The sequence below is a fragment of the Dipteris shenzhenensis genome, chromosome 1 (assembly GCF_047967505.1).
Source record: "Dipteris shenzhenensis isolate YYH24624 ecotype China chromosome 1, Dip_SZ_1.0, whole genome shotgun sequence".
Classification (NCBI taxonomy): domain Eukaryota; kingdom Viridiplantae; phylum Streptophyta; class Polypodiopsida; order Gleicheniales; family Dipteridaceae; genus Dipteris; species Dipteris shenzhenensis.
Window position 1 is genome coordinate 36042514 of NC_141596.1, and position 19715 is coordinate 36062228.

General features: G+C 41.6%; 1 protein-coding gene across 4 annotated transcripts; it reads left to right on the top strand.

Moving 5' to 3' along the window:
• The first annotated feature begins 9936 nt into the window (after nt 1–9936).
• LOC147905759 (PTI1-like tyrosine-protein kinase At3g15890) lies at nt 9937–17185 on the top strand. Of its 4 annotated transcripts, XM_087374437.1 has the most exons (5): nt 9937–10204; nt 10406–10580; nt 15194–15335; nt 15475–15737; nt 15886–17185. In XM_087374437.1, the coding sequence occupies exons 2-5, from the start codon at nt 10465–10467 to the stop codon at nt 16523–16525; spliced, it is 1161 nt and encodes a 386-aa protein (XP_087230563.1). In that variant the 5' UTR covers nt 9937–10204; nt 10406–10464; the 3' UTR covers nt 16526–17185. The 4 variants fall into 4 exon arrangements, with proteins under 4 accessions (XP_087230563.1, XP_087230557.1, XP_087230569.1 ...); XM_087374431.1 differs by having other exon boundaries at nt 9937–10580; XM_087374443.1 differs by having other exon boundaries at nt 9937–10580; nt 15535–15737.
• The last annotated feature ends 2530 nt before the right edge of the window (nt 17186–19715 follow it).

Here is a 19715-nt window from a genome sequence, read left to right on the forward strand (position 1 = left end):
TTTTGATCTTACGAATACAAGAATTACATGTAGCCCACCATACTATAATGACATTAAACACTCATTCCTTACTAGCACATGTAGATCACCTAAAAGCGCACTACTTAATAGAATACAGCCATGTTATTTGTTTGACAAAGGTCAACACACAGCAACTGACCACGTATCTTCCAAGCAAAAAATATAAATCAATCACAACTCCTAGTAGATATGCAACAACACTTCTATATGATAAAAAATACAATTTGTCACAAACAAGCACACAAACAATAACTAATTATGACATAATAGAAGCAAAATTGGACATTGACAGAGGCACGTCCCTTTATATCATAGCAATTTATCATTCGCCATCTAGTAATACAAACTCTTTCTTGACAACACTCAGTAACAAAATAAAAACAATTCCTAGTACTTTCCCAATATTTATCCTTGGTGACTTCAATATTAATATGTTTGCAAGAAATAAAGAGCGAAGACTGTTACACTCATTAATGTCTTCAAATAACCTAGGCTAGCAAACAACTTACCAACAACACCTCACAAATCACTTTTAGATCACATATGGACAAATGCACCACTGTCAGAATCAATTATCAACAATATACCATTTTATTGGTTAGATCATGATGCAGTTATACGATGCAGTTATACTATATTACAAAATTCCATTACACATGCTTTGATAAAAATACAAAAAAACTTGTTGCTAGGAAACTTCGTGCTTAAAAGATAGAAGCTTGAAGTTGACATGACTAGATTTCTCTATACCGTCTTTTTTGTATCTCGCTCGCTCGAGATACAAAATTGAAAATCACTGCTTCGGTGCCCAAAATTAAGTTACACACAAAGTTATTTCTTTCATAAAATAGATTCACAAATCATGATCCAAGCTTACTAATTCCACAAACCAATTTCCATGCAACTTCTTGCTAGGTGATACTGAAGACAACTTTCCAAGCCAACAGGCAGAATACAATCTACCACCTCGATAATCATCAAAAGTCAATATAGCTTCATAAGGTGCCTTGCATCAGCAAAAGCCAACTCAACCTCGCATGAGCCTCGCATCAAGATCTACTACTACTACTCCATCATTTTGAGGATAGCATGCCAAAAGCTTCTTGTCGAGCTAGCCAACTTTATATTCAATGGAAACAAATACAAAGTATCTTATGAGAAACTCTAAATTAGCAAACCTTACTATAGCTACTCCATCATTTCAAGGGCAACATGCCAAAAGCTAGTCAACTTTATGTTCATTGGAATCAAATACAAAGTATCTTACGAGAAACTCTAAATGAGCAAAGCTCATAGATAAAAGCATCAATATTAGTGTTTTATCAATGGCATTTTTTTAAGAAAATTTGACAAAAGTACTTCTTCAAATGCAAAACTTCTTTGATAACATACGATTTAACTCAAAGTATTATTAATTTTAGACCCCCTTTGTCAAGAAATTATAATAGATTTCCTCCTAAGCTTCCACAACACATTATAGATCATATTCATTAAGGCAGTGTTTTCGAGCACCCAAATCGTGCCCCCTTATTAAAATCACCCCCACTATGCCAATACTATCACCTTATGATAGAAACATTTAAAGACCCTTGCAAATTCCCCATAGGTAGTGAAAGGCAAAAAACTCGTTTAGGCTTTTGCCTTTGGCATGTCTAACAAGTTGAATGACTTTTGTCATTCATATGGCCTGCCCTATCTTACTATATATTAAGGAGAGTGGGAGGCCAACAGGTTGCCACATGTCGGGTGAGGGGAGGCAAGAGGTTGCTACATGTCATGTGGAAGGGGTAACTTGCAAGAGTTTTGAGAGATGTACCACGTGGCACATGGCTCGCAGTGCCTTGTCCAACACGCCTTGTCCAACAAGCCTAAGGGAAATAGTCGAAATTTTTCAAAAACCAATCAATCTCTGTCTCAATCTTCGCTTTATTCTCTTCTTCTTCCTCCTCTACTTGGTTCTCTTCAAACCAATTCCGCTTCTGTTCCAATTCTAGCCCATCATGTTCATTGTTCAAAGACCTGCCCACTTAGCTAAAGAGGGAACCTTCAACCGTGGGCTCACCATGGGTCCCTGTAGAAGCTAGGTAGCGGCGACATAGGCAACATGTATCTAGTAGAGGTGCAAGAGACAAGCTGTTATTTTTCAATGAAAGTGATGGACAAGAGGGCACTGGAGGTGAGGACAAGCTATCAAGGGCGCAGACAGATAGAGAGATATTGGAGGCATTGGAGCATTCATGTTTGGTGATGGAATTTTTTCCGGGGGGAGATTTACATGTGCTTTAAGGTAGAGGAAAGCGATGAGGAGGTTCAGTGAAAGGTTGCGAGGTAAGGGCAGAAGGGTGTGGTGGCAAACCATGAAGAGGCTCTTCAAACTCCTCCATGCGGGCATAGGCTTCGCTATAGCCAATGGTCTACAAGGGCATGCTACCATCAAAAGAGGCGATAGAGAAGCTAGGAATCCCATATTAGTTGATGGGTAAAATCCCAAAAGTCTCGATCTACAGGCACTGGTAGATCATGGTTTATTATGTTTCTAGCCAGCAAAGTTCATCATATTGATTCATTTGTCCTGTTCTCATTAAGAAAGAAGGCTACCGAATGGTGTTGCCTTGGGGGGTGTGGGGGTTCTCTTGCAATCGCTCCATCTAGGTAATATTCCACAATTTTAGGAAGAGATATGCTTGCAATTTAATGGTGGTCCCTCTGCCAACATTCCCCCCACCCTTAGAAGCTCGGATGCAACAAAGATGGATGCTTACGTGCTACTATTTTCTTGCACAGTCATTTGGCAGAAGGGAACACATTGGCTACAAATCAACCCTTTGTGAGAGGAGCATCGATTGTAGAACCCGATATGTTCATTAGCTAGAAGGTTCATTCATTCTTGCTCTTAATGATGACCACTTCTGGTTGTCTACATTGCTTCTAACAAAATCGTTCTACTACCTGCTTTGGAACATCGATAGGTGATTTATTTCTATTTTGGTATCTGTTGGGGTGCATTTTTGTGTGCTACATTCCATGGCTTCAATGTCCCATCCAAGTATTGTGTGAGATCCCATACTGCATCGCCCATAGTACTATCTTTTTTCTCATCTCTGTGACTTCCAAAACGGAGCTCCTCCTTTTGCATGTGCTATCATTGAGAACCTATTCATAATTTCTAGAACTCTGAGACTTCAAATGGTATGTTGCACAAAGCTTTCATCTTCCTAGAAATCCACTTTGGCGAGTCAAACTTTTGAAAGCCGGCAGTGTCTAGTAGTTACGAAGATGTTTGTTTCCGTTTTGGGTCTCTTTGTGGCTATCGATAGCTCAATTGGTAGTATCATGTTAGATTGAGCTATGACTTTGCATCGAATGTTCTCCTCCAATCTTAGCTCATAATAGGATGATATTGCGGTTATAGCATTTCAAAATTCAATAGCTTTGCTCTCTGTGCAGGATCCATCTTTCAAAGATACTAAATGGCTCTAAATTGTATGTAGGTTCTGACATTAATATGAAATATATTTACCTGAACCCTCTTGCAAAAGAGGACATGTCTATCATAGAGGCTCTCGATCATCAGTTTGAACAGGTTAGCTTTGACGGTGCAAGTTCAAGCATCAACGGATATTGCATGATATGACATTTGTCATGACAATAGGATTAGGGTGTCATAAACCCTTCAAAGGTGCATGCTCACTAGGGCTTCCTCCGCTTGACATTGATTGGCATGCGGCAATGGAAATGGTTGGAAATGGCAACCTCAATGAATCTAGAATTAGAGAAGTACTTGGGCCATGGGAGTGGAGGTGATTGGAAAAGTTGGGCGAAACTTTGACATTGGTAGTTGTTGTAAAGAATGCAAAGGATAAGGGGAGTAAGGTGTGGGTGAATGAGATTCTATGAAGAAGTTGTTGCGGATGTGGGAGAGGAGCAATCTCATCAGTTGTGATACTAAATCCATTGACGATTAAGTCGAGCTCTAGGCTGAGGGATGAGGACAAAGGAGTGATGGCAGAGTGGAAGTGGAAGATTGGATCGTGGTAGTAATCATCTTCTATCTTCTAACTTATTTCCTGCTCCTGCTCTTCTATGTGTATACCATTGCTTTTAGTATCTGTTTTCAATAATTTTTATTGGGAGATGAGAGCCATATATGTTGCTTTTTGTACCTATTTCTGGGAATTTTAGTTGGGAGAGACAAAAGGGTGGAGAAACATTATGCTACATTGTAAACATTTGAAGGAGAGAGAATGTGTGGCCTTCCAACCGCCAAAGGAGTCTACTCTACATTGCAAAAAACTTAAGAATTTCATTCATACTTTATAATTCAATTGCAGAAAACAAGCTTATAGTTTAGTGGGAGGGGTATGTGTTGGGAGTTTATGGCAAATTTGCTTTGGAGAAAGTAGAACGTAGGTAAAGCATCTACCAAAAGCAATCTGAAATGTGTGACACTGAAGCTAGGTAGCAAGTCACCATTCATTATTTTCTAGCCAAGACTCTCAGGGTCAACTTTGCATTGCAGGATCTTGAGTCTACATTCAAGAGGTCATTCATGATGAATTTGTGAAGAGAAAGCCAAAGATTAAGTGGTGGGAGATACTTTTTAGGCAAGAGGTGCAAAAAAAAAAAAGATCAAACACTTTATTGATCCTATATAGGTAGATCAAGATCAATTTGAGAAAGTGCTAAGATATATAGCACTAGGTAGGGAGGAGGGAGCAAGTTAATGACTAGATAAATTTTATCATGGAAGCAAGGTCCTATTTATTAAACCCACAATACTCTTTCATGTTGAGGTATTGAGCCAAGGAGTTTCATTAAATTTTGAGGGATAAAGTGATTGAAACTATTTCACATCTACACATGGGGTTTCCGTTGTTGGGTTGGCCCTCTAACAGGCATTGCACGATGGTATGAAGATCGCACAAGAAGAGATCTACAGACAATTGAGAGCCATCAACAAGTTCAAATGAGTGTCCATTTTGCTTGGTATCCTTTGTCTCCTCTCCCTTTCTGTGTCTACAACCCTTTTGATTTGCATGTTCTTCTTACATTGTCATAGCTGCAATCTTTGGGTTTTTTAAAATAGATTTCAAGTCGAGGTTTGTTGGGAGAGGAGAGGAGAGACAAATGAAAAGACTCAAAATGGTGGAGAAACATTGTGCTACATTGCGAACATTTGAAGGAGAGAGAATGTGTAGCCTTCTAGCTACCAAAGGAGTCTCCTCTTCATTGTAGATAACCTTAAGCATTAACTTTGTAGTTGCTTTTTTGATGAAGGGAGTCTTCTCGGGGGTCTTATGCAATGGTGATAGAGGCTTTTACTCTATATAACAATCTTGACATGTCATACGTAGAGAAAAGGCGAAAGACGTGGATTAAAATCTACAAAGGGAAGAGCTCTCATTCTTGGCAAATGTGCGTGCGGGGCAAAATCCAATACAAAGGAGTGACAACAACAAAACTCTAAAGACGTTATAAAAAGGGGGGAGAGAGAGAGAGAGAGAGAGAGAGAGAGAGAGAGAGAGAGAGAGAGAGAGAGAGAGAGAGAGGAGAGAGAGAGAGAGAGAGAGAGAGAGATGCAACAAAGGGGCCTTTGAATCTAGATGTGCAAGCTAAGTTAGGGGGGGAGAGAGAGAGAGAGAGAGAGAGAGAGGGAGGGAGGGAGGAAGTTGAGAGAGAGAGAGAGAGAGAGAGAGAGATGCACCAAAGGGACATTTCAATCTAGATGTGCAAGTTGAATTAAGGGGAAGCGAGCGAGAGTGACAAATGAGATTGAGAAGAGAGAAGTAGAGATGGCTCTTAGGATTCAATAATGCAAAAAGTAACACCGCCATTGAGATTGCAAGTATTGGAGGATACATGAATATGGTTCATCATTGTCTCCCTTGAGCACCATATATGGTTAAAGTTGAAGTAGGTATTGTTTGTATGAATTGCCTAGGCATGCTTCCACCACACAATCGACAATTTCATATCTTGAAAGTTTTAAAAGACTTCATGCCATGGAGTGGAAGAAGCTTTTAAACAAATTAAGCCATCCTTGTATGCTTCTCTTGAGGAGGTTTGCCACTTTGATTTAATGTCCAAATAGGTGATTTGTAAAGTTTCAATGTAGCACAAAGTAATTTCCTTTTCTAAATAAGACTCTCAAAGTCAACTTTGCATTGCAAGATCTCAAGTTTACATTCAAAGGGTCATTCATGATGATGAGTTTGTGGAGAGTGAGACAAAGCTTAGGTGGTGTCCAGATTCTAGATCTAGAGGGCCACATGGGAGTTCAGGTTGTAGATAAGAGCCCAATTGGAGAATCCACAAGCAGAAGCAATGTCAAAGGACATGAACTATAGCAGAAGCCAGTAGCACATTGACTGGTGTGTGACAATACTGACTTGGTGCTAACATGGCAAGATGGTGGCTGATAAAGGGCATGGACTAGGTTTATAGATGGCACCATGGGAGGATAGAGTAGAATAGTTTGATGGAAGAAAATTGGCAGAGTATAGAGTTTGCACACGTGGTGTGCCATGCATAGGAAGTAGTCGGGTAGAAAAGAACATATGCCAAGCCGTGATGAATTGTGATGACACATGGAAGTAAACAAACATGTGAAGATTCATGCATATAAAAATTGGAAGTATAAAAGCAAGAGAGCATGAAAGCTCGAGTGCACTATCCCTACACTAAGATAGGAGATCACACCAAACTAAAAAGGATATGCACTAATTCCAAACAACCCAAATGTGATAAAAATTTCAAGCCCTTAATTAGTGCTAGCAATTATTGCCACATGTTCATCAAAATATTTAGATGGAAATACATCTATTCTTTAAGGAGAATATTACGAAAATACATCTATTCTTTAAGGAGACTATTACTAGACTTGATGACATGGCAAGGATTTGGAGGTTCGGGAGAGGAGGAGGGAGGTTCGGGGAGATAGAGGATGAGGAAAAGGTTAGAGAGCCACGTGGCATTGTGGATGGGTTGAGGGGCAAATTGGGCAGACTTTGAGGGGTAGACACGATGGGCTGCAGAGGGGCGCACACACATATGCCATGTGGTAACCGATAAACAGGGCAGAGGAGGAAGACCAAGACATACACACACACACACACACACACACACACACACACAGATAAGGTGGTACATGGCACTCAGAGGATTGTGCAATGTGGCAACCCTCATTGGGGATGGATGTGCTAGCTCTCTTTGCTCGATAAGAGTGGAAAGGGCATGCACAAGATGAACATTTTTTATCATCATGCTCCACACCATCCCTTTCTTTTTGCATCCCTCCCTTGAATGGCATAGATCTAGATGAGCTTAGCTAGAGCATGAAGCTCGCCCTTCCTCATTAGCTTTGTATTCCTTGGTGCTCCTACCCTATTGTTTTGTTGTGGAGACACTATGCAATCCAAAGGTGTCTATTTTTTTCTTTTTCAAGTGCATGGTAAGCTGTTATACAGCTTGGAGAGCAATGGGAGTAGTTTTCTTTGCATTCACAATCTTTTTCTTCCCTCGCTCCTCTGTTAAGCTCCCATGAACATGTCTAGGCTCCTTACATAGCAATCGTGTAAATATATGGTTGGCAGGAAATCCCTTGCAAACTGTATTGCTATCTAATCTTTTTGGTAAGCATTTGAGTTAATTCATGTTTCTTCAACATCATCTGTATCGTTCATTACACTACAAAAACATGACTCTTACTTAAGGTAAAGGCGACGGGATAGAAGAAGACCAAAGTCTATTGTTGCAGACTATCTAAGAGCCCTCTTTTGATTCCAATTTCTTTTTAAAGACAGCCCTAGCCACCAGAACAAAATCCTTCTCTCCACCACCACACTGCAGGAACCTGGGTTGCTAGATTTACGAAATCCCGTCGTGGATACCATAGGAACTCATATTATCTTCTTATACTTCTTTAAGGAGACTATTCCAAACCTACGAGGATGGCAGTTTATGGGAGGTTCGACATGAAGAGGAGGTTTGGGGGAGGTTCGGTACAAAGAGAGGAGGTGGGGGGAGGAGGGAGGTTCAGGGAGAGAGGAGGTAGTTGGAGCATCACGTGGCATCACAGAGGGGTAGAGAGGCAGAGTTGGCAAATTACGAGGGTGCAAGCGGGCTGCCACGTGGAAGAAGACATGCGTAGAAGCAACACATGTTTGCGAGGTTGACGTAGTTATGCCACATGGCATGTGCGGATTGACAGAGCCATAAAGATGGCAGTTGCAGAGCCATAAGGATCCACGGATCGATTTTCGTGCAGTGCGAGTGGCACACATGGCGACGCAGAGTCCTCTCCATGGCAGGGCCTCCACCTTGCATGACCCTCCACCCTCCATTCCCCCTCGAGCCCCCTCAACCGTTGATCTCCCTTGCATCCCCACCGTCCATCCCCATCCACGTCCCCATCCGACGGCCCCCCTTGACCAGCCCACCATAGCCCTCCGTTTTAGGGTTTTTGCCCTTTTATTTTATTCACTAAAAGCGTGCTGTCAATCAGCGCGATTAAATACTTTGTCTTAGTGCCTTGCGTGGCACCTCATCAAACAAAAAAATAAACCTTTTTTTTTAAATTGCATTTTTTAATTCCATCTTCATCACCACATCTCTTCCTGTTCGAGCTAAAATCCCAGGGGACATATTCATCAAAGTATGAGTGCAAAATGTCCCTCATTTCTTAATTCTCTAGACTCATATTTATTCAAACAATGCCCGTGACCTTCTATAGGTATCTTTGAAACCATACTATAATTGTAGGATTAAAAATAAAATTCAGCACCATGCAGTTTATCTTTAACTAACAAAAAGGGGAAAAAATACGATGCTTCATCATCCCTCGACCATCCACAAGAGAGACCATTTTGTCTGCCTATACTACCATCATGGTGCATGATGTGCCACCTTGCTATGAAAGTAGCAAAATGTCAATTACCAAACGAACAATGAGTTCAACTCCATGTCCCAATGCCTTTGCAGCATATTTTGCTTTGTGGAGCTTTTGCTTTACATTTTGTGCTATTATATTACACTTTTAGGCTTTGAGCTTGCTTGACTATGAAGTCCATCTATACTTTGGAGATTTGCCATCTATGCTTCACCTTTACTATCTAGTAACCAAGCCACACAATGCCTTTATTTGATATTCTATTTATTGCAATTAATGACGTTTTAGCACCCTGAGATAGGTCTCCAACCTGTGGTAGACAGACCAGGCTACTCGTGGGTGAAATAGTAAGTTGGGAGTCCACCAATAGTTGAGAGAGGAAAAGTAGGGAGTGAAATAGTAAGTTGGGACGTGGAGGTGGAGATCACGTGGAAATTGGGGGAGTGGATAAAAACAAGTTGAATACATTCAAAAGGCCTGCCTTGGAAGCTAAGAGAGAAGAAGAAAAGAAGAAGAAGAAGAGAGAGAAGGGGGAGAAAAAAATGGGGACAAAAATCGCAAGCACCAATTAGATTAAGACAAAATTACAACACACTTGAATATCAACGAGCACGCCCAAAATAGCATTTTATCATCTCCACCAAAACCAACCGATCACTATAGCCTTTCCCCCAAGCAGGCTAAAAAGATTGGAAATTTAAAACCAAGCTTGACAGGCTAGTAGTGTGAACCAGTGTTCACAAAAAACTTGCAAACTATATACAATGAACGTGCAACATTTTCATTTTCACACGTAAAAACTATTTTCTCAATTTTGTAAAATCTTCAAAATTTTAGGCAATTTAGTTATATTTTAGCTTAAAAATTGACAAATTCTGGAGAAAAACCTTCAAAATTTGAAACTCCAAAGTGTTGTGATTTGTTGAGAAAAATGTTTTCTATGAACACTCCTCACAAGAAGCTCACAAGAACCCCTATACATTACATTTATCAAAGTATGGGGGGGACATACTGTGAACCAGCTGCGTCAATTTTGAGCGTCTGAGAGAGAGATTTCAGACTACTGTTGTACGCATTTTTTAGTTTTATGCGATCTCCCGGTGATGATTATCTTGTGTGTCGCTCCAATTTTATATATCACAGACATGGATCTCTTAACGATGGCGACAAACGCGTCTCAGAAAGATGCTGCCAAAACTGGATTGCCGTCCCCTCGATGCTGCACGGCTGTTGCCAGCAAGCTGACGGGGGGTATCTACAATTGGACCGTTCAATACACGATGAATATGGACGTGGGTTCTGCCGTAAACTGTGTATATGTGATCGTTGTGAATAAATTAGCAAGCTTTTGTGCCACAAAGTGACAATCTCCCTGCCTGCAATCGAGATATCGCACATCGGATATATCAGCAATCGAGTGGCAGGCCTAACGCCTTGTCCTTAGGACATATCGCCATGTTTCGGTCATCCTCTACCCGCTTCGTGACTCTTTTACAGCACGGTGAATAAGCGATTCCCTTCATGACGCTTGACCGCATCTGACCCTCGGCATACGCATGCGTATCACAAGGGCCTGTGTAAGCATCGCCCTCGCCCAGAGAAGTTTCTTCAGGTGGACAAAGCCATGGCCTTTTGGGGAAAATGGTGCTGCGGCAGAATTGAAGGCAAGTAGGTAGCGTCTTCCAAAAATTGGTTCTCATCATATTCCTAGCTTCAAGCTTATGATTTAGTCTAAGAACGCTGTATGATGAGTTCGTTAGACGTTCACTTCGAGGTGGTTTGGTTAAGCATCCTTAATTTAATGGATTGCTGGATGCACTGTGATTTTACTAGACGAAAAGCAATCTGACGACGCGATCGTGGTTTTGATTTGAATCCTGCGATGCATTTTCCATCACAGCTCGTTAGTGCTAGATTGTATGCCTTTTCTGTATAGAGTGCATCTGTTACACTATATTCTAGGAGCATTAAGATGCACTGTGGGCCGATTGAGTTGTCACAGGTAGTTTATCTTTATTATGGATTCTCGTTTGGGCCTTTCGAAGTGTGGAAAGGCATTGGTTTTTGGAGTAACAATGGATGGTACCACGGCTAGAATTTGGTATTTGGCCATCCCTGCTTCAGTAAAGGTTGTCATTGAAACCGAAAGGATACGACTGAACTTCTCAAGTGTACAACCGTGAGTGCACGAACATGCACAAGTGGAACTTGAGCAGCATACACTGGAGCACTTTGGATACTAAAAAGAAGCTCAATGGAGTGCATGAAAAAAAGGCTGCAGCAGGTATCTAAAGTCACAAAGAGAAAAATACCATATTCCCAGCCATACAAACCAACAAATGCAAAACCTGGCACAAAAACTGATATGTCGCACCAAATAAAATCAGAATTAAGACTCAAGAGCCACTATAAATAGCAGGAAAGGTTCCAACGTATGCTTCAGAGAGAAATCGTCACTAAGCATAGGGATATGCATAAGATCAGAGAAATGGGGACAGCCAAGCTCACTATGATAGTGGAGTTGTCAGATGGCAATAAGAAGTTTTGAATGGACAGCATAGGATCAGCATGCATGTATTCAAATCAAACTGATTACAAATTTGCACAGGATTCATTAGCCTTAATTATAAAACTGATTGGTATAGCCCTGGGATACCATTGGATGAGACAGCAACTGCTGCAAGATGCAGCCCTTAGAATAGTGATTGCCACATATGTACAGCCAAGTAGCATGTAGAATGCCATGTGACCCGGCAACAGCAGCAGTGGCACAGCCAAGTTGGCCAGCTAGAAAGCAATCTGCAGCACATCAAAACACACTACAGTTGGGCAAGGGGTAACTAGTGACGTACACAGCCTCAGCATAGCAGCCACAGCCAGCCTTTATTAGCACACAACACTGAGCTTTCTATTGCGGGACAGCATTGAGACCCCTCCATCGGCCAGATTTCAAGCTATGTATGCAGTACTTACGGGACAACCCTACGTTATGCACACTTGTTCCATGCCCAAGTCAATTAAGCGAACAACAAATACTCCCTGGAAAGGGGGACAAGGAGGGGGCGGGTGGGTGGCGAGGGGGGGGGGGCAATCCAATCATGTTCATTTCTGTATATGATGTCTCTTTCAATTAAGCAAGCATGCATGCAAGTCTTCTGCTGCAAGTAGAAATAGTTACCACATGGATAACCAATAGGCCTCATGCATGTTACAACTAAAAAGGAAGACTTTTGGAGGGACTGGGTAAGACCACTTTCACCACCTGTACCACAGATTTGTATATGAGATCTACTACTAATCTTCTCTCTCTCTCTCTCTCTCTCTCTCTTTGCAGCACTCTTAATTGTGTAGAAATCCCTTAAGACATGTAAGCAAGAAGATTGCATGGGTGAGTGGGTCTTGGCTAGCATGTCAGGAGTCAAGGAGATTGAAGTTTGTGGATTGGGGATGAATCCAATCTTTTTGTATAAGAAAACACACAAGTTGAAGTGTGTGGTGTGGAAATGAAATCCAATTTTGAAGTTGGATAAGCTCTTGTCACTTTGTCTCTACATGGTATCAGAGCACCAGGTTGCACTTCTCTCTTCCCCCCGTCTTGCCACTAATAGCCTCTTGTGCTGGAGCTGATTCATGAACAGGCTGAAGGTCATTTTTGAAGGTGGCTGCCCTGGAGTGTAATATATGCTGGCTGACAAAGCTTTCGTGGTGTTTAGCTTGTATTATTTCTTCTCTATCATCACCGACTCTCCTCAAGACTTGTGAAGAAAGCAGGTGGTCTGTTCATCGAAAGGTAATCTAAAGAAGGACTATTTCCTGCTGGGCTTAATGAAGCTCAACATTTGAAAGCTGCCAGGAGAAGGATGTCGTGATCAAAAGGAACCACGTTTTTTTTTCCAGAAGCTCTTTTAAATTATCGACTTTTGGAAGTTTGTTTGTGGAGCTGCTGGTCGAAGGCTGGTATGCCAGGAAGTACTATTGCCTCGTCCTTCGTCAGAGGTTTCTCTTCAGTCTATGCGGTTTCTTTCTCAAGGAGGCGGCTGGAGCTCTATTACTCTGCTCTTTATCAGAAGCTTGACAACCAGCACGTCGCTGGTTGTTTGAAGGGTGCCTCCAATACGCTTGTCAATCCTATTGCGGCTATTCTCATATATCTCTGAGCCCACGAAACACCTCTGTTTGATTTTCCTGCTCTAGCCCAAGGCTCATGAGGTCGCCGTAATCTGCTTTCTCCTCTGCATGACATCGACGGCGCCCTGTTGTCTTAAGGAGGCTATCTACTCTGTGCCGAAAGAGCTAGAGAAACTCCTTACACTCCATAAGATTTGCACTGTTCACCGTGACGTTTTTTTGGAAGAGTTTGATCATGTTTTGGCTAAGGTTCTTATCAACCTTCAATAATCAAGTCAACCTTGAAGTTGAGTGCATTTTCCAGCCATCTTCTCTTGGTTGGACATTTGAAAGGGGAGCTTTGTCTATGCCTTATTTTACTGGCAGTATTTAATTTCATTCTTGGGCTTCAAAGGCGCAACAAGTGTGGCAAAATTTCAATTGAAAATCTTGGTGATCAAGAGGTGTTTTATCATGTTTTCTTGGGAAGAGGTTTTCTGATGCGGATGGTGCAAGAGAAGAAGAGAGAATTGAAATCCTCTATTTGGAAGAGGAATGTGCATGTAGCAAGAGGGGATAATGAAATCCCCTTATTATTTTACATTTTTATGTATTTTTTAAAAAAGCACTTCACATGAGAATGTGCATGGACTTCTCGAAATAGAAAGAGAAGAATGTATGAAACATTGGCATTTTGTGTTAGAAAATGAAATCCCTACAGAGGGTATCCGGCAGGCAGCGGAAGACTGATAGATGGCCCCTATGAATTACATGCGGAATTGTTTCACTATGGAATCAAGCTTCATCAACATGTGTGTACTTCGCAATGAGGGCAAGCCAGCAAATAGACTGTGCTCAAAGACAAATATAGAAGCAACCCTTATATATTCACAATACAATACCAAAATGTCCTCGCACCTCTAGATCTCTAAGCCCGCGTGCTCCATTGAGCATATGTAGACGCTCTGTCCAAAGGATCCCTTCTAGCTTACTATCTGGATACCAGCCTAGGTGGGCTGCCACTCTAGCTTAGTTTGCAGCTTCTTCTGGGTCACCTTCTCCTCCTAAATGTAGGCCCAAGGCTGCCCCTTTGCTGCACCTATCTACTGTCCTGAGGACTGCTCCAACTGATGAGGAAATGGGGCCAAATGCCTCTCCTTTTATGGGCTGAAGCCCCTTCCCAAAAACCGACCAGAAAGGACGACCCATTCTGCCCCTACCAGCCGACTGGATTGGGGAGGCTATAAGTAGCCCCTCATCTCTCATTTCTTGCTAATCCAATCTTTTGTATAAGAACACACACAAGTTGAAGTGTGTGGTGTGGAAATGAAATCCAATCTTGAAGTTGGATAAGCTCTTGTCGCTTTGTCTCTCTTGCCCTTGTCTTCCATGTTTGAGAGCTTCTACATCTTGAGTGAGCTTCCACATCTCTCTCTCTTGCACTTCCATTTCTCTACAAATTGAAGGTTCATGAGGTTCCACATGTGAGGCCGAATGAGGTTGCAATGCTTGAATGTAACACACAATAATGTCTTCCTCTAGAGTATTTTTGAACGACGCACCAATCTAAGACAACACTAAAACTGAGCCAAAAATTTCTGCAAGACAAGCAACCGTCAAACATCCCTCAGATTTGTTTCCTGCACGTTCTAGTCTGGAGCTGAGGGATTAGTGTGAATGAAAGGGCCACTCTTGGGTGCCACTAAGGTGCACCGAACAAGTTGCTCCATACATAGCTGCTGGTCACCAGACCAGTCAAAAGTGAATCTTGGAAGTGGATTGGCGCTATAGTCCTGCAAGAGAAGTCCCTTTGTAAGTCTATCCCCAGTCACTGTCTTCATGGAGAAGAGGTAGAAGTAGAGACCTTAAGAGGAGATTAGAACTGATGTCACATCAAAACGTCTGGTACAATTTTTTGAAGAAAACGTCTGGTACAAGGGTTGGAGGGTGGATAAATTCATATAGTCCCCTTGAGGGTCTTGGCATGATTCTTTTGGAAAGGTGAATATAACCATTAGATTTTAGAGGGAAGTTGAAGAAAGCCTTTAATATGATGTCTGCTGCATATTGGACTGAAAAGTGGACATTTATTTTCTCGAGGGTTCATACTAGTTCTGACTTTGTTTGGTCGAATGTTTTAATGATTGTTTGATTTTTCCTGGGTTTAATGCTATGCAGTGTTGCAGACGATAAGAAGGGTTGGCGGATATTTTCATCAAGAGAGGTACTTAATGCCACAAATAACTTTAGTAACGACAACAAGTTGGGAGAAGGTGGTTTTGGCAGTGTCTATTGGGGAAGGCTCTCTGATGGTTTACAAGTAAAGCTTCTTTTTTGGACCCATTTCTTCAGAAGCTAGCAGTTGTCTATTGTGGCAAGAAGGTTAGGGAACATAGAGTAGGATGTTATAATAGACTTGTCTGGAGGCATTTTGACAATGTTACCCTCTTAATCTGTAGATTGCAGTAAAGAGGTTGAAAGTATGGAGTTCTAAAGCTGAAATGGAATTTGCTGTGGAGGTTGAGATTCTTGGACGGGTTCGCCACAAGAATTTACTGAGTTTGAGGGGATATTGCGCAGAAGGACAAGAACGTCTCATTATTTATGACTTCATGCCAAACTTGAGCATTTTATCTCATCTTCATGGACAGTTTGCCGCAGAAGGGCATTTGGACTGGAAGAAAAGGATGCGTATTGCCATTGGCTCGGCAGAAGGCATTGCGTATGTGCTTTCAATCATATATTGCATATCCATGATGAAGCTCAATTTAATCACAATATTTTCAGAATAGACATTTTTATTGCTTTTTTTAAATTTCGTCCTTCCTGATAGGTTTTCTGAACTCTGTTGCTCATATTTGCTGTCTCAGATATCTACATCATTATGCAACTCCTCACATTATTCACAGGGATGTCAAGGCAAGCAATGTCCTCCTGGATTCGAATTTTGAGGCACAGGTTGCAGATTTTGGTTTTGCAAAGTTAATACCAGAGGGTGCATCTCATGTTACAACTAGAGTAAAAGGTACTCTGGGCTACCTTGCACCAGAGTATGCCCTATTGGGAAAAGTTTCAGAGAGTTGTGATGTGTATAGTTTCGGCATTTTGCTCTTAGAGCTCATCAGCAGCAGAAAACCAATAGAGAAGCTTGGGTCAGGACAAAGGCGTACCATAGTGGAGTGGGCAGCACCATTAGTATTCCAGGGAAAGTTGAGTGAGCTGGTAGATCCAAGGTTGAGAGGCAGGTTTGATGAAGCAGAGTTAAGGCGAGTCGTTCAAGCAGCAACTATGTGCGCTCAAAATAGCCCTGAAAGAAGGCCAAATATGCTAGAGGTGGTAGAGCTACTAAAAGGGGAAGGTACATTTGAATTTGGTTTCACAGCGGATGGTGATGATGAAAATAGCGTAACTCTAGAGAGTGTGGAATACGGAGGCAAGTTACTTGCAGAAGATGACGAAGAATCAAATGGTAACCATGAGTCAATACCACATGGCAAGCACCGTGGATAAAGAAGGGGCCATGTTAAACAATAAACTTAAGCCCATTTCTCTAGTCTTCCAGGTAATTAAGAATTGGTGCTGCAGAGCTGAGGTCGATGTTTGCAATGCTGCATTAGCCATTTGGGATTTACGTGCAGATTATGATTTTATCAGACAGTACCATATGGTGAAAATTTTGCAATATTACATGCATCATGCACGGGTTGTAGCCTCTCTGTTTCAGGACAGCAAATGCTGATTTACACAACTTTCTATGATTTTCTGTATTATTGCCAATGTTATCTAGAAAGAGTAAACTTGTCTAGATGCAAAGGTTTGTGGGCAAGGTGATGTTGATTGCAGCCCATGGGCCATGTGTAGCTAAATGAATGTAGGACCAGTTAACGTGAGGTGCCACCTCTAAATTGAGCATCACGTTTGGTATTGACATGTGATTTCTTTATTTTTATTTGAGCTGTTTTTCAGAAGTACTTTGACTTATTCTGCCTGCAGAGTACCTAGTTTTGCAGCCACCTGAGAAGGATCGTAATACCAAGATGTTCAAATAAGGTCTCAATCCAGAATAGTCTCAATTCGCCATATTCTTTCCTTATCTGGATGGATTCCCTGTTGACTCAGCTGTAATGAATGTAAACGGCAGCTTATATGGCATGGATGGAAGCACTTGTCCTTCATGTTGTGAAAAGCAGTATGTAATATGAAAGTAAATGTCAAGTCTTTCTTGATGCTTCATGTATTTTAAATTGGTGTGTAATATGCTTTGTGCTTCCTGCTAAGTCTCCTTCTGTGCAACAGCAACTTATATAGCATGGATGGAAGCAGTTGTGCTTCATGTTTTGAAACCAGTATTGTAGTATGAAAGTGGCTTCTATGAATTGTGAAGTCTTCCTGATTGCTTCGTGTGCTTTAAATTGGTATGTACTAACTGGTATGTACTAACGAAGGCTTTTTTGGTCAGCGCAGGATTATGTTCACAAACCTTTGAAAGCAGGCAGGGATAGAAGGAAGGAGAGGGGGACACCAGGACTGCACACCCTTGTCTATTTCGTTTTTTCCAAGATCCCCTGCACAATCTTCCGTCCTCTTCTTCATGTTTTCCGTTCTCTGTCTAGAACTCTGCCAGCCGCATATAGAGCCTTCCTCTTTATTTGATCACACTTTATCTTTTTACATTTTAACCACTCTATCACCATGGGAATACAATTAAACACCAAACCCGACTAACTGCCCATTCTCCCTAGATGCCTCGGATCTTTAGGATTCTCGTCATGTCCTCCTTCTGGACTCCATAGCGAAGAGTGGTCACAACTCCACACACTAGAACACTCTTTTGCATGAAATAAAATCTAATGTAACATATCCCCCCCCGACTGCCAAGTACAGGCGGTAGATGAAGCTGAAATTGTTACTTATTTCACAGTAGGAGCTACACCTCCATTTATTTGGATTTGCATATGCCTGCACTTCTATTTACATATACCTTTAGGGCAGAATGTGTTTATTGCATCCTTCCCTTAAGCTCCTTTGATTTGTATGTCCATTTGAACCAAAATCATCCTCATAATTTTCTGGAAGAATTTTATCATTGAACTTTATCATTCATCCTGGCTTTCATGATTTTTTGCTGCGCTTAATTTAAGATCAAGGCTTCCTGCCTTTGTTGACCTAGCGTTTCCAAAATAAACCACCTCCCTGAAAATGCTTTTTCTATATTTGAGTGATGCTCCATAGCCAACCTCAAAGAATGTATTTCTACTCAATTAAGAAGACTGCCTCTATTCCATGTACTAGATGGAATGTGGTGAAATCCATGGCCACCTTATGAGCGATACAAAGCTCTAGGCAACTGCTTTTCTTATACACAATTGTTCCTCTCAATCATGTTAGCAATGATGTTGTACATCGTCCCATTGCTCTATTCTGTTAGACCATCAAATTGAGGATAATATGCTGATGAATACATGTGCTTCGCAGAAAGCTTGGACAGTAAAATTTGCAACGTCTCCCCTATGAATGTGGGGTCATGATCCATTAGAGGGCATCCAAATTGTGAACAAATGTGTTCCACCAAGAAATTGGCCACCGTCTTAGCACTGTAAACCACCACCCTTTAGCTTCATCACACGTGCTAACAAAATCTGTAGGATAATACTTCTCATGGCAGGAATTGGTCCCATGAAATTCAGCCCTAATGTTTTGAAAGGGTCTAATGCAAGAATGGGGTGTAGCGGGACTCTTTTCAGGTCTCTTCTCCAAAAAGCTTGATAGGTATGGCGAGTGGTACACCATTCCCGAATCTCTCTATGCATACTTGGCCAAAAGCACCCTCCCACCAAAACCTGTTTGCTATGTTTCCATGTGCAAGTGCGCCCCTCATGTCATGATTCCATCACTTCTTGTGATTCGTCCGGCATTTATCGGTCTTCATTTACGAGGTTTTATGCCACAAAGACTAGTTGCTCGATGAGATTGAGAGACGAGATTGGGAGTCTTAGCTATGCTCCACCCTGAGGGTGATAACCGATTTTTCTCTGTTGGATAGCATAGACTAGCAGTCCCCAGGTATAGCATAGACCAACAGCCCACAGGGAGATGGCACAGTCGAGACGCGGAGTGAGAGAGATGACAAACCTACAAGTGCGTTGATGCATATATGAGGCTTGGGAATCTTCCCTCCATGTCCGTTAGACACTCGATGGGGTGATAGTGGCACCTGTCCAATGGAGAGCTATTGTGTTGAGACCACGCAGGTTGACTGATGCTAGCCTTCTATCACGGATTTCATCCCTCTACAGCATTGATCACCATTAGAGCCTCTATTTCTTGGACCCTAGTGAACCCAGTTCCTCAAATAGCATAACCATCACAATGATACCACATTGTATATTTATATTTCTCTTATTTGGACTTTTTTGGTCTCATAGAGCCTTTGATATTTCAAAGACTTAAATAAAGTTTCTTTCTTTCGTCGTAGTACCAACCATTTTTGTACAATGTATCCCCCAAGATCCTATAAGCCCTAGCTTTCATAAGCAACTTTTATTATTCCTACTTTGACATTTTACAACTTTTGTACAATGTATCTCCCAAGAGCCTATAAGCCCTAGCTTTCATAAGCAACTTTTATTGTTCCTACTTGGACATTTTACGGGGGTTTTCCTTCTTCTAGGTAGTTGTATATATACGTTGTATTGTTGAC